Consider the following 24,751-nt stretch of genomic DNA (forward strand, 5'->3'; position numbering starts at 1 on the left):
TGGATGACCCCACTGCTCCTCTTTTCTCTTTGTTTGCTTGGTTAGACATTTAGTTGAGTACCAGCAATCTGAAAAAGCCCTCCAATCCTGTTGGCATGCACAACACAGATGCCCTCTATTCCATGCCTTTGATTGGTACCATAGGTGTGGAGTATGACAAGTTACAACTTAGACCAACTAATTTGGTTGAGACATCTTTTGGGGAGGTATGTGTGTGCATATGCATGAGTGTTTTGTCTGTATATATGGCAACTATTTCTGCCTGCTTTTCAAGCTACTACTTAGGGGTCACAAGATCCAAATTGTGCCTTTGGCCTTAAGATCACTGGGAAAAGGCAATGCCAAGGTGCAACAAATCAAGTGCCCAGCTAAATTACAGCAAAATATTTGGGAAGATTTGCTCCATTTGATCTGGCTAGAAAAGAAAACGTTCTCTGCATTTCTTTGAAAAGGCTTGCATACTTGCCTTGCAATGTAAATTTGTCGCCTTGAAAACTCCCAGGTACTTTGCTTTGCAATGTAAATTTGTTAACTTGCTTTCTCTAAAAAAGATAAGCTTTGGCATTTTTCAGAAATGCAATTTAAAATCAACTGTCCTTTTTGAACTAGTAAGTTTTCTATTTTATCTGTCTCATTAACATTGTAAACAAAACCTATATTAATTAATAAAGGTGTAGCTTGTGTAAAAATTAGACAAATATAAATGGGTTAAATGCTTATAAATAAAATCATAATTTCAAATTGGTTCTCAGGAATTTGAAATCTTAAGGTATTATATTAATAAAATACTAAAACATTAATTATTATATAAGTTTATGTTTATATTTTAATGTTTTGTTTTTATATGAAACAAAAAAACCAAATATTTGAATGTTAAAATTAAAAACATGTCTCTTCAGAAGTTAGAAATAGTTTTTTATCTACAAATATTAATATAAAACAATTCAAAATGGCTTGCTTCACAGGTTTGTTACTGGAAAATTGGAGCTAATGAGTCAATTATAGTCATTATGCATAATTCAAGCTACTAGGTATAAAGACTTTGTAATAGAATATTTTTTATAAAGATACATTTTGGTAAAGGTTGTTAAAAAACAAAGGTAATATAGTTTTTGTTAAAAAAATTTTTTGTCTAAATTAACAATAAAGGGTTTATAAAAACTAATAAAATGTTTATGATAAAAATTCACTGAGATTAGATTTTTTATGCTTTTATTAAAATTAGTTGTAATATTAATAGTGCACTGGTACAAAAAGTAAAATTTGGTTTCCTTCTTAAAATTTTCCTATAATATTAATAACAGATAATAGAAGGTATTTTCTATAACTCATGGAAACTCAAGAATGCTGCCTTATAACTTTAACCTTTGTTAGATATTAGGTCATATGAGAACATTTTTTTGGCTGCGCCCCATCATGATGCTGGCTACCCTTCTCTTCCACCTTCTCCTTCCCGCTGGCATCACAATACCTTCCTCCTGGCACGAATCGCAGGCCAATCAGCGCAGGCTCCCTGCTCCTGGCCCCTTAGCAATGCAATACATCCAATCCCCAAACGCCCCGTGTCCTCAGCAAACCTATCAGCTCTCTTCTAACCCTATAAAAGCAGATGTGCCCGCTGAATAAAAAACCTTCTCCAGCGAGCTGCCTTGCGTTTGTGTCTCATCCTTTAACTGGTGCTGAATTTTATTCCTTTCATTGGTGCCAAAACCCAGGATGGGATTGTCCACTGTGGACCCCGTCTCCATCTCAACCAAGGCGGCTCGCCCTCGTCCACCTATTCGGGCGCTGGCTCTTTGCACTCACCACCACTTCCACCATTGGGTAAGTCTCCCTTATAAGGCTGCGACCCTCCTCTGGGTTACAGTGGAGCAGTGATCAACCAACTAGACTCCAACGCCCTTAAGAGGTGTAAAGTTACACCCCATTAAGACCTTTATGGTCGTGGCGGACCCTCCGGCTATCCACTCCCTTCTCTTCAGGAGCCTTTGAGTGTGAGGGTTCAGGGTGGAGGCTCCTTTCTGCTTCTCTCTCTCTCTCTCTGGACACTAAAACGGGTTCCAAAAATCCTAGTACTAGGTTCCTCGTGGCCTCCAGCACTGTGCCTCCTGGGAGCTTGAAGTGTGGGTGATGACCCTTACTCTCCTCCTAATCTGGTTCCTATAGAACCTCCGTGGCTCACAAACTCCTCGGGGGATGCCTCCTGGATTTTGCTGACCCACTTCTGGCCCAGAGATTCATTTCCTAGTTTTCTCTTTTTCTCTTCCTTTTGATTTCCTTATCTCTGTCCACTTCACAATGGGAGCCTCCTCATCCCTTCTGGAAACCTCACCCCTCAAATGCTTACTCAGAAACCTTACTGTACTCTTCTTTACACCAGATATTAAGCCAAAGCTCTTGATCAGATTTTGCACTTAGATTGGCCCCAGTACCCCCTGGACAACCAAAACCATTGGCCTTTTGAGGGATCCCTAGACCCAGACCTCCTTCGTGACCTTTTTAACTATTGCCAGTGCCTCAAAAAGTGGAAAGAGATCCCCTATGTCGAGGCCTTTCACCTCCTCAGACAAAATCCCCATCTTTGTTCTTCATGCTCTCCCTCCCAAGTCCTCCTGGCCTGTAAGTCCACCATCTTCCATTTCAGCTGCCCCTTCCACTCCAATTATACAGCTGCCCCCCATTTCCCTTCCTTCTGCAAAACCTTTTAGTCCTCCATGGACTAGATAACAGGGGCTCCCTCCAGTCCCTCCCACTATTGCACCGCTTTGAGAGGTGGCTGGCCCAGAAGGGGTAATCAGAGTTCATGTACCTTTTTCCTTCTCTGATCTCACACAATTAGAGAAGAAACTGGGCTCCTTTACCACTGACCCCACCACCTATGTTAGGAAGTTTCAGTGGATCCTGCAGGCTTACAGTCTCACACACCATGACATATACATGTTGATAGCTAACACTCTCCTTCCTGAGGAACGAAGGCATGTATGGGAATTGGCCCAAGCCCATGCAGACGAAACACACAGGACTAATCCTAACCACCCTACAGGTCCCAATGCAGTTCCAGAACAGGATCCCCAATGGGATTATAACACACCTATTGGCATAAATTCCCATGATGTTTTTGCTTCCTGCCTTGGAGCCAGCCTCAAATAGGCTGCTCAAAAAGTTGTAAATTTCCAAAAGGTGCAGGAAGTAATACAGAAAAAGGAAGAAACCCCTTCCGAATTTTTAGACAGGTTAACCAAGGCCCTTCAACAATATACCAATCTAGAAAGCGTCTTCACCTGGAGGCGGCCACACTGCCATGTTGGATGCTCTGCTCGTTGAGTGAAGAAAATCTGCCAGCATCACCTGAGCCCCACTCCCGAGAAGGGCACTGCTTCCCCCAGGGAGGGGGAAAATGACCCCCCGCGGCCGGCCCATGAGGATATGGCAGTGAAAGGCTCAGCGGCTGCAGCAGGAACTGGACCGGCACTGGAGTGGCAGCAGCAACAGCAGCAGCAGTACCGCCTCCTCACCCAGTGGCGGCAGCAGCGACAGTGGCAGCGGTGGCCCTTCCTCACCCAAACATCAGGGCCCTCCAGACCCAGGCGGCCCAACATATCAAGCTGAGCTGGAGCTGATGGGTGGCGGCCACACTCGGACCGGGGACTCTGCGTGCTGCCCCAGATTCTCCTCTGAGTCTGCCTGCTGTGTTCATCAGACTGCCCAGTGGAACAGAAGATACTCTGCTCATTTCATCTGAACTGCAGACTGTGAAACCCCCTGCCACAATGAATAAACATCAAAGAAAAGATACCAGAAATAAGAAAAAGAAAGAAAGAACACAACCAAAAGATAATAAATCTCAAACTCTAGATCCTGTAGAACAAGAAGCCCTTGAAATGACTGACAAGGAATTTCGAGTGATAATTCTAAGGAAACTGAATGAGATACAAGAAAACTCAGCTAGACATCATGATGAAATGAGGAAAACTAAACAGGACCTGAAAGAGGAAATGTACAAGGAAATCAATGCCCTAAAAAAAATGTAGCAGAACTTGCCGAACTGAAGAAGTTATTCAGCAAAATAAAAAACACAATGGAGAGTTTAACCAGCTGGCTTGTGGAAGTTGAAGAGAGAACCTCTGAACTTGAAGATGGGCTGCTTGAAATAACACAAGCAGACAAAAAAAGAAAGAAAAAAGGATCAAAGGCATTGAAGAAAATCTGAGAGAGATATCAGACAACCTTAAGCACTCAAATATCCGAGTCATGGGTATTCCAGAAGGGGAGGAAAAGGAGATTGCATTGAAAACATATTCAACAAAATACTGGCAGAAAACTTCCCAGGTATAGGAAAAATCACAGATCTTCAGATCCAGGAAGCTCAACGATCTCCGAACATATTCAACCCAAAAAGGTCTTCTCCAAGACATGTTACAGTCAAATTAGCAAAATTCAAAACAAAGAGAGAATCTTTAAAGCTGCAAGAGAGAAGCATCAAATCACCTATAAGGGAGCCCCAATCAAGCTAACATCACACTTTTCATCACAAACGCTAAAAGCCAGAAAGGAATGGGATGATATGTTTAAAATACTAAAAGACAGAGATCGCCAGCCAACAATACTCTACCCTGCAAGGCTATCCTTCCAAAATGAAGGGCAAATGGTATATTTCTCAGACAAACAGAAACTGCGGGAGTTCACTACAATACGACCACCCTTACAAGAAATTCTCAAGGGAGTACTGGGTTTGGTTCCTGAAAAATAACTACCACTGCCATAAAAACCCAAGAAAAATCAAAACCCACTAGTATAATAAAAATGGCATTCACAAAGAGAAAACAAACAAACAAAAACGCTATCTACAACCTAAGGAACCAACAAACACAGAAAACAAACAGTAAATCAGAAAGCAAGGAAGAAAAGACACATAAGACAACCAAACAACCAATAAAATGCAAGGAATAAATCAACACTTTTCAATAACAACTCTTAATGTAAAAGGCTTAAATTCCCCAATCAAAAGACACAGACTGGCTGACTGGATCAAAAAGGAGGACCCAACTATATGCTGCCTACAAGAGACGCACCTCACCCATAAAGATTCACATAGACTAAGAGTGAAAGGATGGAAAAAGATTTACCATGCAAACAGAAAAGAAAAACGAGCTGGAGTAGCTATTCTTATATCTGACAAAGTAGACTTTAAACTAAAAACCATAAAAAGAGACAATGAGGGACACTACTTAATGATAAAAGGACTGATGCATCAAGAAGACATAACAATCATAAATATGTATGCACCCAGTGTTGGAGCAGCCAGATTTATAAAACAAATTCTATTAGACCTAAAGAAGGAAATAGACACTAATACCATAATAGCATGGGACCTGAACACCCCACTGTCAATATTGGACATATCATCTAGGCAAAGAATCAGCAGAGAAACACAAGATCTAAACAATACTCTAGACCAATTGGACTTGGCAGATATCTATAGAACATTCCATCCAACAACCTCAGAATATTCATTCTTCTCATCAGCACATGGATCATTCTCCAGGATAGATCACATATTAGGTCACAATCAAGTCTCAACATATTCAAAAAAATTGGAATTATCCCATGTATTTTCTCAGACCATAATGGATTAAAACTAGAAATCAATAACAAATGAAATTCTGGAAACTATACAAACACATGGAAATTAAACAGCATTCTACTTAATGACATATGGGTCCAAGAAGAAATCAAGCATGAAATCAAAAAATTTATTGAAACTAATGAAAATAATAATACATCATACCAAAACCTGTGGGATACCGCAAAAGCAGTATTAAGGGGGAAATTTATTGCATTAAATGCTCACCTCAGAAGAATGGAAAGATGGCAAGTGAACAACCTAACACTTCACCTTAAAGATCTAGAAAAACAAGAACAATCCAAACCTAAAGTTAGCAGACGGAAAGAAATCATAAAAATCAGAGTAGAACTTAATGAAATTGAAACACAAAAAACAATACAAAGGTTCAGTGAATCAAAAAGTTGGTTTTTTGAAAAGATAAATAAAATTGACAAACCATTAGCATAGCTAACAAAAAAAGAAGAGAGAAGACTCAAATAACAAAAATTAGAAATGAAAAAGGTGATATTACAACTGATTCATCTGAAATACAAGGAATCATTTGAGACTACTATAAACAACTATACGCCAACAAGTTTGAAAATCTGGAGGAAATGGATAAATTTCTGGACACACACAAGCTCCCAAAACTGAGCCATGAAGATGTAGAAAATCTGAACAGACCAATAACAATAAAGGAGATTGAAGCTGTTATCAGAAAGCTCCCAAAAAAGAGAAGCCCAGGACCACATGGATTCACAGCAGAATTTTACCAAACATTCAAACAGGAATTGACACCGATTCTTTACAAACTATTCCAAAAGATTGAAACAGATGCAAATCTCCCAAATTCATTCTATGAAGCAAACATCATCCTGATACCAAAACCAGGTAAAGATATAACCAAAAAAGAAAACTACAGGCCGATATCCTTGATGAATATAGATGCAAAAATCGTCACTAAAATACTAGCAAAGAGAATACAGCAACACATACGTTAAATTTTTCACCACAATCAAGTGGGATTCATTCCAGGGACGCAAGTTTGGTTCAACATATGCAAATCAATAAATGTGATACACCATATTAATAAAATCAAACACAAGGACCATATGATCATCTCTACAGACGCTGAAAAAGCATTTGATAAAATTCAACACTCATTCATGACAAAGACCCTCTATAAGTTAGTATCTCAACATAATTAGAGCCATATATGATAAACCCACTGCCAATATCATCCTGAATGGGGAAAAGGTGAAAGCTTTTCCTTTAAGAACAGGAACTAGACAAGGATGCCCACTCTCACCACTCCTATTCAACATAGTGTTGGAAATACTAGCCAGAGCAATCAGAGAAGAGAAGGAAATAAAGGGCATCCAGATCAGAAAAGATGAAGTCAAACTGTCCCTGTTTGCAGATGACATGATCCTATATATCGAACAGCCTAAAACCTCTACAAAAAAAACTGTTGGAATTGATAAATGATTTCAGCTAAGTAGCAGGATACAAAATCAACACACAAAAATCAGTAGCATTTCTTTTCTCCAATAGTGAACATGCAGAACGAGAAATCAAGAAAGCCTGCCCATTTCCAATAGCCACCAAAAAAATAAAATACTTAGGAATTGAGTTAACCAAGGAGGTGAAAAATCTCTATAATGAGAACTAGAAACCACTGCTGAGAGAAATTAGAGAAGATACAAGAAGATGGAAAGATATCCCATGCCCTTGGATTGGAAGAATCAACATAGTGAAAATGTCCATACTACCCAAAGTGATATACAAATTCAATGCCATCCCCATCAAAATTCCAAAGACATTTTTCTCAGAAATGGAAAGAACTATCCAGACATTTTTATGGAATAACAAAAGACCATGCATAGCCAAAGCAACGCTGAGCAAAAAAAATAAAGCTGGAGGTATAACACTGCCTGACTTTAACCTATATTAAAAAGCTATAAGAACCAAAACAGTATGGTACTGGCATAAAAACAGACACACTGATCAATGGAACAGAATAGAGAATCCAGAAATCAACCCACACACCTACAGCCATCTGATCTTTGACAAAGGCACCAAGCCTATACACTGGGGAAGAGACTGCCTCTTCAGCCAATGGTGCTGGGAGAACTGGATATCAATATGCAGGAGAATGAAACTAGACCCATACGTTTCACCATACACTAAAGTCAACTCAAAATGGATTAAAGAATTAAACATACACCCTGAAACAATAAAACTTCTTAAAGAAAACATAGGAGAGACAGTTTAGGAAATAGGACTGGACACAGACTTCATGAATACAACCTCAAAAGCACAGGCAACCAAAGGAAAAATAAACAAATGGGATTATATCAAACTAAGGAGCTTCTGCACATTAAAGGAAACAATTAACAGAGTTAAAAGACAACCAACAGAGTGGGAGAAAATATTTGCAAAATATACATCTGACAAAGGATTAATATCCAGAATATACAAGGAACTCAAACAACTTTACAAGAAGAAAACAAGCAACCCAATTAAAAAATGGGCAAAAAAGCTATGTAGGCATTTCTCAAAAGAAGATATACAAATGGCCAACAGACACATGAAAAAATGCGCAACATCACTCAGCATCCGGGAAATGCAAATCAAAACTACACTGAGATACCATCTCACCCCAGTTAGGATGGCTAAAATCCAAAAGACTCTGAATGATAAATGCTGGCGAGGTTGCAGAGAAAAAGGAACTCTCATACATTGTTGGTGGGACTGCTAAATGGTGCAGCCTCTATGGAAAATGGTATGGAGGTTCCTCAAACAATTGCAGATAGATCTACCATATGACCCAGCTATTCCATTGTTGGGAATATACCCAGAGGAATGGAAATCATCAAGTCGAAGGTATACCTGTTCCCCAATGTTCATTGCAGTACTCTTTACAATAGCCAAGAGTTCGAACCAGCCCAAATGTCCATCATCGGATGAGTGGATACGGAAAATGTGGTACATCTACACAATGGAATACTACTCAGCTATATAAACAAATGAAATACTGCCATTTGCAACAACATGGATGGACCTTAAGAGAATTATATTAAGTGGGCCGAGCCCGTGGCGCACTTGGTAGAGTGCTGCGCTGGGAGCGCGGCGACGCTCCCGCCGCGGGTTCGGATCCTATATAGGAATGACCGGTGCACTCACTGGCTGAGTGCCGGTCACGAAAAAACGACAAAAAAAAAAAAAAAAAGAGAGAATTATATTAAGTGAAACAAGTCAGGCACAGAAAGAGAAATACCACATGTTCTCACTTATTGGTGGGAGCTAAAAATAAATAAATAAACACACACACACACACACAAAAACCGGGGCGGGGGGAAGAAGACATAACAAGTACAATTCCTTGAAGTTGGTACAACCAAGCAAACAGAAAGGACATTGTTGGGTGGGAGGGGGGAGATGGAGGAGGGAGGGATGTTTCGGTGATGGGCCACAATAATCAACCACATTGTATATCGAGAAAATAAAATTAAGAAAAATAAATAAATAAATAAAAAGGAACATGTACCCAACAACATGGATGAATCTCAAAATAATTATGCTGAGTATAAGCCAGGCCAAAAAAATAGTACATCCTGAATGATTCCACTTGTGTAAAATTCTCAAAAATGCAAACTAATGTATAGTGCCAGAAAGAAGACAGATCAGTGGTTTCCTGGAGTCTGGGGGTGTGGTAAAAAAAAAAAGAAAAAAAACAACAATATACCAATCTAGACCCAGAAAACCCAGATGGTTGTCATGTTTTAATGATCTATTTCCTAGCCCAAAGCTACCCCAACATTAGGGTTAAATTTAAAAGGCTAGAGTAGGGGCCCGCTACTCCTCAGACTGAAATTCTTACGGTGGCTTTTAAGGTTTTTCATAATAGAGAAGAGGAAAAGGAACGCCACAAGCAGAGAGCTGATCAGGCAAATTTTCAGATGCTTGCACAAATAATCCAAGGACAGCCTCAACCCAGGCGCCCACAAGCCCATAAGCCGCCCCCTGGAACCTGCTTTAAATGCAGAAAAGAGGGACATTGGGCTAAAGCCTGCCCCTCTCCCCGGCCTCCAACCACTCCCTGTCCCAAATGCCACAAAAGGGGCCATTGGGGATCTGATTGCCCTGCCACCCGAAGGGGAGAGGGGCCAATCACCTCACAATCTAAGCCTGACCTGCTTGGACTAGCAGGAGAAGATTGATGGGGCCCTGGGTCTCTGTTCCCGACCATGACCATCACGACACAGGAACCCAGGGTGCGGCTTGTGGAGGATGGGAGCCCCATTTCCTTCCTCTTAGACACAGGAGCCACTTTTTCGGTCCTGAGGGAGTTCTGGGGCCCAACTACACCTTCCACCTCTCCTATTGTCGGGGTAGGAAGTAAACAGATTTTCCCTTGTAAACCCCCCCTATTAACATGCACCATGCAAGATGTTTCCACACCCTTCTCACACTCCTTCCTTGTCATTCCCCAATGTCCCATCCCTCTACTGGGAAGAGATATTCTCTCCCTTCTCAGGGTTACGATCAGCATCACCTCCCATGCCTCGCCTACCACACAGTGTTTTATAGCACTCCTGGCCGATGACTCGGACTCACGGCCTCCTTTTCCAACATTAACTGAGCCTGCCAACATAGTTGTCTGAGACACGTCAAGCCCCTCCACTGCAAAGTGTTCTCCAATACACATTAGGCTTAAGGACCCCACTAAGTTTATATGCCAGGCCCAGTATCCCCTGACCACCACAGCCCTTCTTGGCCTTTGCCCCATCATTCAGGATTTACAAAAAAAGGGCCATCTCTGGCCCACTCACTCGCCTTTCAACACCCCTATACTAGCTGTAAAAAAACCTAACGGGACCTATCGCTTGGTGCAGGATTTGAGCCTCATTAACCCCTCACTCATCCCTATCCATTCCTTAGTGCCCAGTGTCTATACCCTCCTTTCTAACATCCCAGCCAACACAACCCATTTTTCGGCTTTGGATTTAAAGGATGCTTTCTTCTCTATACCTCTAGCGCCAAGCTCTCAAGATATTTTTGTTTTCACTTGGACTGATCCTCACACCCGACACTCCCGACAATTTACCTGGACTGTTCTCCCACAGGGATTTCGGGACAGTCCTCACATCTTTTGCCAGGTTTTAGCCCAGGATCTCACTGATGTTTATGCCAACCACCCGATTCCATGCTTCTTCAGTATGTAGATGACCTTCTCTTGTGCAGCCCCTCGTGGGAGCAATCGCAAACAGATGCCGCTCACCTATTAAATCACTTAGCTAATAAAAGATATCAGGTCTCCCCACATAAAGCCCAAATTTCCCAGTCAACGGTAACCTACCTTGGCTTTCTCCTTTCCCCAGGGAAAAAGTCAATTACGCTTAAAATAAAACAACTTCTCATGGACTTTCCCATTCCCCAAACAAAGGCTGAAATATTGTCATTTTGGGGATTAGCTGGATACTTCAGAGCCTAAGTCCCAAATTATTCCCTCCTGGCCAGACCTCTGCATAACCTAACTAAGGGTCCCCCTGATGAACCCCTCCTCTCCTCCCCCTGCCATCCCTTTTTAAAATTGCACCAGACCCTTGTACAAGCGCCGACACTTCATCTCCCTGATCTCTCTAAACCTTTCTTCTTGTACATCCATGAGAAGGGCGGACAGGCACTCGGGGTGTTGGGACAAAATTATGGACCCACCTTTGCTCCCGTAGCATACCTTTCTAAGCAGTTAGAGCCCACCGTCCGTGGATGGGCACCCTGCACAAGGGCCCTGGCCGCTGGACAGCTCTTACAAAAGGAGGCATACGAATTCACTTTCAGGGCACCATTAACTATCCTTTCCCCCCACCACTTAAAGGATCTCCTGACATACAAGGGACTTCAATCCCTCCCTCCGTCCAGGGTTTTGTCCCTTCTCACCTCCTTCCTCGAAAACCCTGACATCACCTTTCTTCCGTGCCCCCACTTAAATCCTGCCACTTTACTTCCCATACCTTGTCCTTCAGGTATAGGCACCCCTTCCCATGATTGCCTGGAGGCCCTAGAAAACTTCCTGCCCTGTCGCTCCTCTATTTCAGAAGGACCTCTCTCTCATCCTGATTACATTCGGCTTACGGACGGTAGTTCTTTCAGACAGGACTCTGCCCATTGTGCAGGATATGCCGTAACCTCTCTCACCAAAATCATGGAAGCCAAACCCCTACCCCCAGGCACTACCAACCAACAGGCTGAGCTTACAGCAGTTACAAGAGCCTGTATTTTAGCCCAAGGTAAATCCCTCATGCTTTACACTGACTCCAAATATGTTTTCCACATCCTGTTGTCCCATGCTGCTGTGTGGAGGGAACGGAGCCTACTCACCACAAAAGGAAACTCAATCACTAATTCATCCCTTATCACCAAACTTATAGAGTCCTCTCATCTGCCTGTCTGGCTAGGGGTAGTTCACTGCAAGTCTCATCAGAAAGACAACTCCCCTATCACACAGGGCAATTCCAGGGCTGACGGAGCTGCACGAACAGCGGCCATGAATCCCAAACATAAACCCGCTCACCTTTTAGCCGCCCTCACTGACCTACCCCCTGCGGACAATATGGCCCTGTTCCATCTTCTACATGCTCTCTTCCACACTAGCCCCCAAACTTTAACAATCTTTTTTACAAACTTTCTTTACGCTCACCCCTTTAGATAAAGCCCTCCTATAGGAAATTTCCCTTACTTGTAAAGTCTGCCAGCGCACTAACCCCAACACTCCTTTAAAACCTAAACCTTTCCCTTCCCACCAGGCTAGAGGTCACACACCTGCAGCTGATTGGCAGGAGGATGTCACTAACATGCCGCCTGGACGATGCACCAGATATCTCCTAGTGTTCGTAGATACCTTCTCTGGATGGGTAGAGGCCTTCCCCACGTCTAATAAAAGGGCTATTACAGTGGCGTCCATCCTTCTCTCTCAGATTATCCCTAGATTTGGAATGCCCACTTCATTACAGTCAGACAATCGTCCTGAGTTTATCTCTCAGATTACCCAGAAAGTTTCCCAAGCTATCTCTTTTCAGTGGCACTTACACTGTCCCTATCGTCCCCAGGCTTCCGGAAAGGTAGAGAGATCCAACAGAACTCTTAAAAATATTTTTAGAACTACACCTGGACTGTGTTCAGCTACTCCTGTTGGCTTTACTCCGGATAAGGGCTCTTCCAAAAAAATCTTCTCTGTTGTCTCCTTTTGAAATAATGCACGGGTGGTCCCCTCTTACCTCCAGGGCTCACTTCCTCACAGGGTCCAATACCGCCAGACCTCAATTTACCTCTCCTTTACCATCTCCGCTCTGAACTTTGGAAATTTCAAGATTGGCTTCTTCCTGACCCTGCTTCCTCTAAAAACTTCTGGCCTCTCCACTCTGGACAGCTAGTATATTATAACTCCCCGGAAGAAAAAGGACCTCTCACACCCAAGTGGGAGGGTCCCTACCCAGTTATTCTTTGCACCCCTACAGCCACCAAACTCTTTACCTGGTAACCGTTTTACTCCCTGGATTCACATTTCTAGATTAAAACCAGACACCCGGAACCTCGTCCCCACCGGCATCCAAGATATCTCAGAAGAGTCCCAAGGCTCCCCTCCATCTACTCCTTCTCCCTCTTATTCTGGTACTCCGGACCCATCTAATCCCCTGAAATTGCGATTTTCCCACATTCCTGCTCTTCCTCCCCTCGATCACAAGGATGCTCCCTCTTAGTATTAACACTTTTAACATCCTCCTCCTCTTTCTATGTTCCTCTTCACGACCCTATATCTCTTGTCTCTACAGACATAAAACATCATGAAAACGCCCCTTCCCTTCATGCCCCGGGCTCCCCTATATATACTTGGTTACAGATTATCTCCAATTACCCTGTCCTTTTTAAACCAGACTGTTCCATCCATTTCCCATGGAAATTGCTTTTTGTGCACCTCCTTGGCTCGCCCCCTGCTTGCCACTGTCCCAGTCAACAACACCGACTCACTCCTTCGTTCAAACCCTTCCCAGGCCCCACTGCCCTCTTCACCCCTACCCAATGTTCCTTTGTGGGAGCCTGAGGACGGCAACCACACCCTCCTCCCTAGAACATGCCTTTGTGGCCCCACTATTTCCAAATCTTTCAATGACCCCTTTTGCCAATACAGTCTTAACCTCACAAATACCACTCATGCATCGCCTGGAACCTCTTTTTGGTGCAATGGAACCCTTATCACCACTTTCCTCCCCAACATAACTTCTCCTTGCCTTCTCGTAACTGTTGTTCCCCAGCTCACTCTATACACCAGCTCAGAAATGTTTCACCTTCTTAATCCCCCAGACCGACAGAAAAGAGCGGCTTTCCTCCCTTCTTGGTTGGTATGTCTTTAACCATTTCTGTCGCCAGTGCCGGCCTCTCGGGAGGAGCCCTGGGCCACTCTCTGTGGGCTGTCGAATATATTAAATCCAGGTTAGAAAGGGCCCTCACATCCACGGCAGAATCTCTAACCTCCCTACAAAAACAAATAACTTCTTTGGCCCAAGTGACCCTCCAGAACAGGAGAGCCCTTGATCTGCTCACAGCGGAAAAAGGTGGCACCTGCCTCTTCCTAAGAGAAGAATGTTGTTATTATATTAACAAATCAGGTGTGGTAGAAAATAACATCATTAAACTCAATGAATTAGCTACCAGCCTGCGTGCCCCACCCGACTCCAGCCCATTCTCCTCTCTAATGTCCAACCCTCTCCTTACCTGGGTTTGCCCATCCTCGGCCCCCTCTGTAATCCTTCTGGTATGCCTTTTTTTACCTTGTATACTCAAGTTTTTACAAACCCAAGTGGGCAAAATTTCTAACCAGACTTTTAACCAGCTTTTACTTAGAAACTACCAGCTCCTAGCTACTGATGAACCCTCCGCCTCTTCTCGGAAACTCCTCACCACATGCTGATGAAACATACAGGACATGATGGATGCCTTCCTAGATGCCCTTTCCTCCACGCCTGGCTACGACACCCGGTTTTTACATATCAGGAGTGGACTCAAGAGATTACTGACTTATGGCTCCAGGGAACTTTCATCCATTTCACCCCCCAGGAGGTTCTTTTATATTCCACCATATTATGGAATCTCCTGACCATATTCCTCCCTGACACTCCAACCCCTTCCCAAACGATGCCCCCTACCAGCAGGAAGTAGCCAGAAAGAGAAACGTCGCCCTTTTCCTAAAAAACAAGAAGGGAGGAATATTAGGTTGTATGAGAACCCTTTTTCGGCCACGCCCCATCATGATGCTGGCTACCCTTCTCTTCCGCCTTCTCCTTCCTGCCGGAGCCACAATACCTTCCTGCTGGCACAAATCGCACGCCAATCAGCACAGGCTCCCTGCTCCTGGCCCCTTAGCAACGCAATCCATCCAATCCCCGAACGCCCCGTGTCCTCAGCAAACCTATCAGCTCTCTTCTAACCCTATAAACGCAGATGTGCCCACTGAATAAAAAAACCTTCTCCGGTGAGCTGTCTTGCATTTGTGTCTCATCCTTTAACTGGTGCTGAATTTTATTCCTTTCATTAGAGACCTTTGAAACTACTTAATAAACCAAGTTTTGGGGCTGGAAAAACCATAAATACTTATTTGGTAAAAACAGCTGAGACTCAAACTGGGCTTTGTATAATCTGCTCTGACAAATGGACTCGCATTTACTATCCTGAATACATAAAAATGTTTTTATCAGTGTACATCTTTGCCTGGGTTTACTAATCAAACAAGATTATATTTGTCTTTACTAGAGGCTTTTAATTAAAAACCCAGCGAAAACCAGAAAAACCTTTCTTTATGTATAATTTTTAGGCAAATTAGGCTAATTTAACATTGATAATAAAGAAACAAATATGTGAAAAGGGTAATTTTTAAAAGGCTATAGATGTGGGGATATGGTTATGGTTGGAGGGGCTAGAGAGAAAAATAAAATAAAATAAAAATTTTTTTATGTAAGAAAGCATCTGGTGCAGTGTATTTTTGTCCTAAAGTAAAATGACTGGCTATTTAGAAAGTAGGAACTATAGGACAAAAATAGAATGTCTGAGTAAGTCTTGATAATGGTTTAGGTAGATAAGTTTGTTAAAAGGGTTTTACAGTCAAAAATTAACTGGATTTAAAAACAAATTATGTGAGTTTTTCTAAAAATTAATGTCAAAAGTATTCTAATACAGGATTAGAACTTGCTCTCCTGTGATGGAACAACCAGATTTTCTAAAAAACACTTGATTGCTCTTAATACAAAATTGTAAAAAGTTTTTCTTTGTCTTTTAGATAACTGGCCTAAAGAGCTTATTTCATGTTTTATCATGATAAGTTCTTGTGCTCTCTGCCTTTAAAACCCTTTGTCACTTTGGTTTTACTTTTTGTAATAATTTGTGATTTTATTCAACTAAGTGTTTTAAGCTTTTTTGTTATTTAACACAGCTTTCCAACACAAAATTCTGAAAGTTTAAAATAACTTTAAGGAATTCCTAGGGCCCTGGAGCTTCTCGAAGGATATATAAAGATGTATCAGAGATAATTGGCTTATTTAATAAATTAGACTATATGAGAAAGCATTGTCAGTATTGAAGGTGTTATGGATATGTGTTCCAAAATCTTATAAGGTTTTTAAATATCTGTGTCTTGACATAAATGCTACCAGTCGTAATCTTGGTTTAATTATAATTTTAAAATGTTACGTCTTCAAATATTTCATGAAAAAAACTCTGATAGGTAGTTTCTGACAAACTTTGAGTTAATAGCTTTAAACTGAAGTTCCAAAATTCTAATGAAGAAACTGATGGGTTTGTGAAATTGTTCACAAAGGTCAAAACAACAAAAGTTAATTGGTAGACTAATTAAAAGGAATTATAGTTTTTTACAATTTCTTTATTTTGAAACACTGCCGATTCTCTTAATGTTTTGTTTTCTACATCTAAGAAAATCTTTTAAGGTATAACAGCTTGCTAAAGTATATGTTTATGAACAAAAATTAAAACACTTACCTTTCTTTCTACTTGATCCCTCCAAGATTAAAAAAAAACAAAAAACCATTCACAAGTTGTTTTACGGCAATACAGTCATTTGCATAAGTTCAATAAGAATCTGTTCTTTTTGTAACAGGACACAATTGGAAACACTGGTTATTTTACCAAAGCTTTGACTGGAATATCATACCTTCAGACATGACCAGACTGCCTTAAGGAATTAAGGTTGACCCTTTTATGAAGCCAATAAAAAGCCCCTTGGAGAGACTGGCCTGATACCTTGCCTATGTAATTATAAGGTTCCTGGTCTTCCAGTAAGTAAAGAATGTAACTTTCTGACAGGCCAGAACCTTGATATTTTGGGGACTTCCAGAAGAGAGGAATTCACCCAACTCACACAGGTAACCAGAGAGTAAGTCAAATCCTTGGCTAGGCTTCCTAAGACCCGAGTGGCATTTAAAGGTCTAATCTGAGATTCCTTATGAATGTCCCAGCAAAGCAAACTCAAAAAAAAAAAAAAAAAAAGAGAGAGCTTATATGATAAGCCATTACTCTTGCTGCACTTTATGCAAATAATCTGGCCAAAAACTAAATTTATTTTGCAAATAAATTAGTCTTGTTATAGATACCTTTGATAAATTTGAAAAACTTGGAGAAAAAATTATTTTTCAAAAAGAAACACTAACACACCTGTTATCCGTTTCTAGCCCTGTGTTTTTAATCTGTTTGTAAAGCTTGTATCTTGCAGGCTACAGTTCCATGTCAAGATGGTGATAACCCAAGGATTCCAACCCAACCTTTCCTGAGAGGAACTAAGTCCCTATAAATCACTAGATCAGCCAATGGGAGATTTTATAGCTCCAAAATTCAGGCAGGGACTATGCCCATGGTCTGCAGAAAGTAATTTCAGAAGAAAGAGACCTCCAGCCCCTTTTACTTTAAGAATAATGAGGATAAAATCTCTCAGGGGGGAATGAAACAATAAGGCTAGGCCTGTGAACCAAACTGTTAGGTCTCTAAATCTGACTAAAATCACCAAAGACAGACTCTACCCATGGGGATGAAAGCCTAGACTTACACTTGGTGGTGTGCAAAACCAAGGACTTTATATAAAAACTAATGATTATGAGCTCGAAAATTCTATAACCCTCCTCCAAACTTCCTTGTCTTCCCTTTCTGAGGTAGTACTCCAAAACCATAGAGGACTCGACTGCCTTTTTCTACAACAAGGGGGACTCTGTTTGGCATTAAAGAAAAAGTGCTGTGTATATACAGATCATACTGGAGTCATTGAAGACTCCATGAAAAGGTTACGAGAATGCATCAGGCAATGGGACTTAGAACAAGAACAGTCCTCTAACTGGTTTGAATCCTGGTTTAACTTCTCTCCATGGCTAACAACTTTAATTTCTAGCCTTATGGGACCACTAATAATTATCCTCTTGCTAATAACCTTGGGACCATGCCTTTTCAACAAACTCCTCAATTTGATTCGGTCCTCCATGCAAGACGTCAAATTACTGGTTCTCCATTCCCAATATGATCAAATCCCACCAAAAGATTGGGAACGCATAAAAATTGGGGACCAGATATTGACCCTTAAGCAAAGATTCACTTTAAAAAATCCCCTTTAAACCAGTGGGGAATGAAGTAACGCCCTCTTTTCTAAGAGCAGGACTGATGCCACTTAAGATATCCCCTCTATTGTGTGAAAGTTAGGCAGAAAGTGAGAGTGGGATGGCAGGAGCTCCGCTAACTGCAAAATTAACTCATGTACTGCTGGCTTGCTTTTATTGGCTAATAACTCCTAGCACAGTGATCAGGTGATTGAGTTGCTGTGCTTGCAGCTTTAAAAACCGAGAACAAAGACGTTTTGGGGCCGCACATTGAATTGGCTGGTGCAGTCCCGGCCACTGGAAATAAAAATCTTTTTCTCTTTTTTACATCAGTCTCCAAGGGTGATTTTCTCCCGACGCCTATAACACAGGACTGGCAGCAGTTGCCCTAGAGCAGTGTAACATTATGAGAAGATTTCTCCTGACACTCCTTTACCTTCTATCAGTAGGATGCTTCTTAACAATTTCATTGTGGCAATGTGCCCTTTAAATTCTTTTGGCTCCCTAACTCTTCACATCCTTCCCGTGTTTTTCCTCCTATCTCAAGCTCCCCCTTACCTGGAACATGGAGGTTCCAGGTCCGCAGGGATGATGCAGTCCTCAGTGAATCAGACTGGTGCCCGAGCGACTCATCTGTCTCCCACTTCACGAGAAACTTTTTGTGGTCGCCCCCCTCCCTGTCGATGCAGCCCATAACGTTTCCACAAACGTCTCTTCACTTTAATCTCACCTTAGTGGGGACTGTCAGCATTGTGTGGGGCCTGCCCACACTCTGCCTCACTAACACCAAACGCTACCACTCACTCCCCCCCTCCTCAGCCATGCCCTAAAACTGGAATATATTTCTTTCGTAAAACGACATTATCCTGTTGCCTGCCCCCGTAACATGATTTCTTGCATATTCTTTTGGCTCATCCCTGAGATTACCCTCCAGACAAATGGTAGAGACAGGACTGGGACTAACTTCGCCCCCCCCAGGAAGTGCCCCTGCTCCTGTAGGGCACTAATTGTACCTTTTTTAATTGGGGCAGGGATCCTCCCTGCAACTGGGACTGGCACAGTGGGCCTTGCTGCTCCCTCTCAATTCTATCAAAAACTCTCAGAAGAACTAAGCATAGACAGCATCTCCTCTCTCCAGTGACAGGTCACCTCACTCATGACACCTGCTTTACAGAACTGTCGGGCCCTTTATTTTACTTTCTTACAGATGAGAAGGAAGGCCCCTGCCTCTTCTTGGGGGAGGAATGCTGTTATTACATAAATGAGTCTGGGGTGACCCAAAACAACTTCAACCATTTCACTGAACCATGGATACCCTGGCTTATGCCCCTACTAGGACCCCTAACTGTGCTGGGACTCATCCTGCTTTTTGGTCCCTGTCTCTTTTGGTGTTTCTCTAATTTCTTGCAGTAATGTATGCAGGCTTTCACCAACCAAAAGGTCGCCAAATTGTTCCTGCGAGGAGGATACCAGCCCCTCAGAATCAGCGACCCTTCCCCAGAGGAATACAGCCTCCCCACAGGAAACCAATACCCCGCCACCTAAATCTTTTATTTTTTCCATATCTCCACACATCTCCAGCAGGAAGTAGCTGCAGAAGAATGAGACCTCCGCCCTTTTCCCCTTTTTCCTATACTTAGAAGGCAGGAATAATAGATCTGCAACATAACCAGCGCCACTTTAGACAAGCCCAAGTACAAAATGGCGCCGCCCACCTCCTCCCCTCCCCTCCCCCATTCTCTTTTACAAGAAGTCTCATGGTTTCAGAGAAAATGAAACTTTCGGCATTTCCACATGCGCAGAACTCTCCATTCCTGTGACCTAACTCAATCCCCACCCCGGAATTAAGTCACCCAGCTCTTGGCACCAACATACCTATATAAGCTCTACCACCCCCACACCTGGTGCTGTCCCCCATTTTCAGGGCAGACCAGCAGATTTCTTTCTTTAATAAAGCTTGAACAGTACCCAGCATCTCGGCTCACTTTCTTTCAATTTATACATGCAGAAAGTCTTTATGAAGACGCCATACAGCTGTACGAGTTATTCTTCACGGTGTAATTTCCCTGTCCAATTTGATAGCAGCACAAATACTGGTGATCACGTGCCTTTGCATAAAGTAATACTAACAATGTGCTGTGGCTCTATGCTCATTCACAAATACTATGGCCACATTTAACGCACTATAACAGGCGTTAGGGATGGAGAAGTGAATTGGGGTGTGATCAAAACAAAGTTCTTATATGCTTAGGAGAGGAAGTGAGGAAGAAAGTTATTAAGCAAAAAAATAAAGTGAAACATAGTATTTTGATCAGAGAATCACAGTCTTGTAAGGATATTAGGGAAACCAAACCTAGAGGAAAGCTAGGGAAACATGCTCATATGAAACATGTTTTCTCAATCATTTAAAACCGTGGTTCCCAATCAGTGGTACACAGGCTGTAGTTTAATTCAGATCCAGGTTCTTCATAGCAATCACTAAAAATTCATAATATAATCACTACTGCATTTTTTATGACCTGAACTTAAATGACAAATATAATAACTGAATGTCAGTATTTCATGGGCTTAACAAATATTTGACTGTGAATTAATTTGAGTGTGAGACTGAATGAATGTGAAACTGTCAGAGGCAGCTAACGGAAAAGACAGGGAGACAGCAGACAAACGTGAGGACTTACATAAAGGTTCTTAGAATTTTTTGGATTAAAGAGAAGCATATTTATCAAGTTACAGGCTCTTTCACTTATCCATTCAAAAAACATCTATTCAGAATCACCGTATCCCAGATACCTTTGCAGAGCCCTGTCTGATAGTGTAGCGGGAAAGCAGGGAGAAAACGTAATGGCAGGAATGGGTGGGAGGTTGCATCAGAGTGAAATCTTACAGGGGGAATTATTTTGGCAAAGGGAGGGGACGTGCATTCTAAAGCAAGAGAGGAATATTTGCTAGAAAGGGCCTTCCAATCTTTAGGTGCTTAGAGTCGGCAGAATCTGTATTTTATTCTTAGGATAAAGAGAAATCTTTTTTTTGCAAGATTTTTTTTTTTTTTGTCTTTTCGTGACCGGCGCTCAGCCAGTGAGTGCACCGGCCATTCCTATGTAGGATCTGAACCCGCGGCGGGAGCGTCGCTGCGCTCCCAGCGCCGCACTCTCCCGAGTGCGCCACGGGCTTGGCCCTTTTTGCAAGATTTTAAGCTAAGAGACTTGGTTCCTTTTAGGAGGATCTGAGTGAAGGGGGTGAAATGGAGGGGAAAAAAGATGACCAGAGACAGGAAGACAAGGTTGCTGCAGGGATAGAAAAGAGTGTGAGGTCAACAGCAGAGTTCTCTTCTGAAAGGGCAAAGCGCAGTGGGAAGGGGTGTCAACACCCTTAACAGTTTGCAGAGGAAAATGTCTGCATTTGGCTTTGAATGCCGCCCTTGGAGGCAAGTTTTTACATTCAATTCTGCTAATGAGATAAACTGCCCATCTATACCTAATGTAAAACCCTCCATGTGGGGCCAGCCCTGTGGCTCACTTGGGAGAGTGTGGCGCTGGTGGCGCTGAGGCCATGGGTTCGGATCCTGTATAGGGATGGCCGGTGCGCTCACTGGCTGAGTGTGGGGCAGACCACACCGTGCCGAGGGTTGCGATCCCCTGCATGCGATCCCCTTACCAGTCAAAAAAAACCATCCATGTGAAAATACAGTATGTTCATGAATTAATTAATTTGTCATGATAGGTCAAAAGAAGGGTTTTCTATGATCTTTTCCTAGAATCACGGTAGCAAACACAAGAAGACGCATCATAGCGACCAAGTGCATCACCATCTCCCTGTCATGAACGATGGGTGTGGTCCCTCCTGCCTGGCCTGGGGAAGCTTCCTTCTTGAAGGCCCCACTCCCATCCCTTAAAGACAATGCTTTATCCCCAGCACAGAAAGGAGAAGATAAGCACATTGCAGTGGTTAGAAGGAACTGGAAAGAAGCTCCAAACAGTGACTCTGTCAGTCTCTCTGTCTCCATCTCTCTAGAATTTTAAACAACCGTGTGTCAACTGAGGTCAGTAATAATACCAAAGGACTTCACAGACTCAGGGACTCTGGCCCCTTCTGCTGCTTCTAGACATTAGTCAAACTGGCTTTTTCCAGTCTCCAGCCAGCCTGTGTATCTGCAAGTCCATCCTTCACACCAAACTCCCCACCTAAAATGTGCTCGTCTCATCATAACCCTGTACATTCTTTAAGACTCAGCTAAAGAGCCCGAATATCACAAATGTGAAAAAGCGGACAGACCTGCTCTTCAGTAATTACTTAAGTTTCTCACTTGCATTATTCTTAATGTCGTATTAATATTTTTGTAGTGATATTTAACCTTATAAGCATTTATCAGCTTCCATGACTACTTAGTTTATTCGTTTATCTCCTTGTCACCTCGGCCACGTATCTCTGCAACACTGGCTCCTAAACCTCACACCTGCAAAGATGCTCCTTGTTTGAATCCCTGCCTGCCTGCAATGGCCTTTCTTGTACTTCACACCTATACCCGATACAGGACCAAATCCCCCGTGTGATATGAACTCCCTCGAACTGTAGAAAACAACAGTTAAAGTAAACAAAAGCAGAAACTTGATAAAAACTGGAGACCAAAAAACCAAACCCAAACTATATTATGATGTCCTTTTATTGCCCATAGGAGAGTAATCTGCGTCTGCTGACTGGCTGTCAGAAATAAACCAGCTCTCTCAGATAGAGTTAAGCAACACTAGATCATCACCTGCAAAGCCACTAATTCTGCTTACTCAACTTTTCATCAGCTGTCAGCTGATTACATTAAAGAAAATTACGCCAGTCTCCTTGGAAGTTCATATCTTTTGTTAATGGCATTTGGAAGAAGCTTGGACAAGGACATTAGCTTCTGAAATGGCCAATTCTCTCTCCAGGCTGAAGGTATTTTTATCCCCTTTCTGCATTTACAAATCTTTGACAGAATTCCTCTGGGGACTGGTTATGCTGTTAAAAGTAAACCACATACCAAATTCTCCTTCGCTAGCAGAAAATGAGCAACTCATTAGATGTGCTGCCGCCAAAACATTCATCAACGTTCCTGGCACTTCATGCCGCCACTGTTTCCTATTTTCCGGAACACCTTCAATCACAATAACTTGGCTATCTGAAGAGGAAACTGTGTTACTGAAAATAAACATGCTTCTCCATTTGAGTTTTTATAAAATCACAGAATGTTAGAACCTTGGAGAGTAACTTGATCCCACCCCTCACTTTACTAATAAAAAACTGGGTTTTTTGGTGTGATAAAATACCTATTCTATACCTATTCTAAAACTCGGTTTTCCCTCAGTTTTCACTTCATACACTTGTAATTACTAATTTCAGTGATATACCTACGTATTTCACCTTACAGCACAGGTATAAATTTTAGCTCTCTCTCAGCCCTATGTTATCAAGAGGAACATAGGAAATAAGTAATAAAAATCTTTACTACCTGTGAAGATAATGCCCAGAGGTTGGAGGTTGCTAGCAAACTCCTCTAAGGAAAGGCTATGTCAGAGCTTCAAACGTAAATGAAGGAATTTGGGTTGAAAATATCACCCTAAACACGCCTCACAATTAAATAGCACATTGGCTTACAAAGCAATATTACATCTATTTTTGCACTATTAACTCTCTAAATATTATAGGGATAGCTATTCTTTTCATTTCAAATTTATTGGTGAAAAAAATGACCGTCCACCTTCCTCCAAAATAACTTGCAAGGAAGTTACTGAGTTGGCATTGGAAGGTAAACCAAGTCAACTGCCCTTCCTTGGACCTTCTTCGTCACTTTGAGGAAGGTGGTATCCTGGATTTTTCCTCCTTCACATTTTCATACTGAGGGTAATCAACTGTCTAGGATAATTAGCAGGTAAGTCTCTCTGGGGGTAGGGGAGAAATCAAAACAATGTCTCTGAAAGACATTTTTGATACAAAATCTAATATGTACAATTAAAAATAAATTAAAATTAAAAAGAGATTGTACTAAGAAGTGGGAACTATCACATCAGGATGGGCGCTAGCAACACAGCTGTCCTGGGACCGTGTCCTTCCCTGCTGACAGCTGGTGCTAACTGATCACAGACTCACTGTCAGGCACAGTGGAGCAGGCAGAGGTGACTTCGGTCCCTGCCATCATTTGCAGCAGGGTCTGGGGTGCTCCAGTATCCCACTGCCTCCGGTTTTCTGCAGCAACTGAATCCTTAATGAAAAACCCTGGGTATAAGAACACAACTTATTAACTCAAAAGCAGCCAAAGTGTGACTAATCGCACCAAACAGTTCTTCAGAACCTGGAGACAGTCTCTCAGCTGGTACGTTCAAAACCAGAGAAATTACCACCTTCATTTTAACATAGATTGTAATCTATAAGACTGAAATTATAAACAGAATTAAAAATTGTTTCACTTTCACTATTAACATTTGATGGACTAGCCAACGCAGCTAAATGCTAAGGAAATGTAAGTGAG

The 24,751-nt window shown here is 42.1% G+C and overlaps 1 protein-coding gene across 1 annotated transcript in view; it reads right to left on the reverse strand.

Moving 5' to 3' along the window:
* NEK5 (NIMA related kinase 5) overlaps positions 1-24,751 on the reverse strand; it is a 107,347-nt gene that overhangs the window by 23,369 nt on the left and 59,227 nt on the right. Inside the window, exons 19-21 of the mRNA XM_063103469.1 lie at positions 24,373-24,498; positions 23,267-23,404; positions 22,951-22,953 (exon numbers count right to left, since the gene is read on the reverse strand). Of these exons, the coding sequence (XP_062959539.1) occupies positions 22,951-22,953; positions 23,267-23,404; positions 24,373-24,498 (267 nt within the window). The remainder of the gene's footprint in view (positions 1-22,950; positions 22,954-23,266; positions 23,405-24,372; positions 24,499-24,751) is intronic.

This window comes from Cynocephalus volans, chromosome 7 (assembly GCF_027409185.1).
Source record: "Cynocephalus volans isolate mCynVol1 chromosome 7, mCynVol1.pri, whole genome shotgun sequence".
NCBI classification, from domain to species: domain Eukaryota; kingdom Metazoa; phylum Chordata; class Mammalia; order Dermoptera; family Cynocephalidae; genus Cynocephalus; species Cynocephalus volans.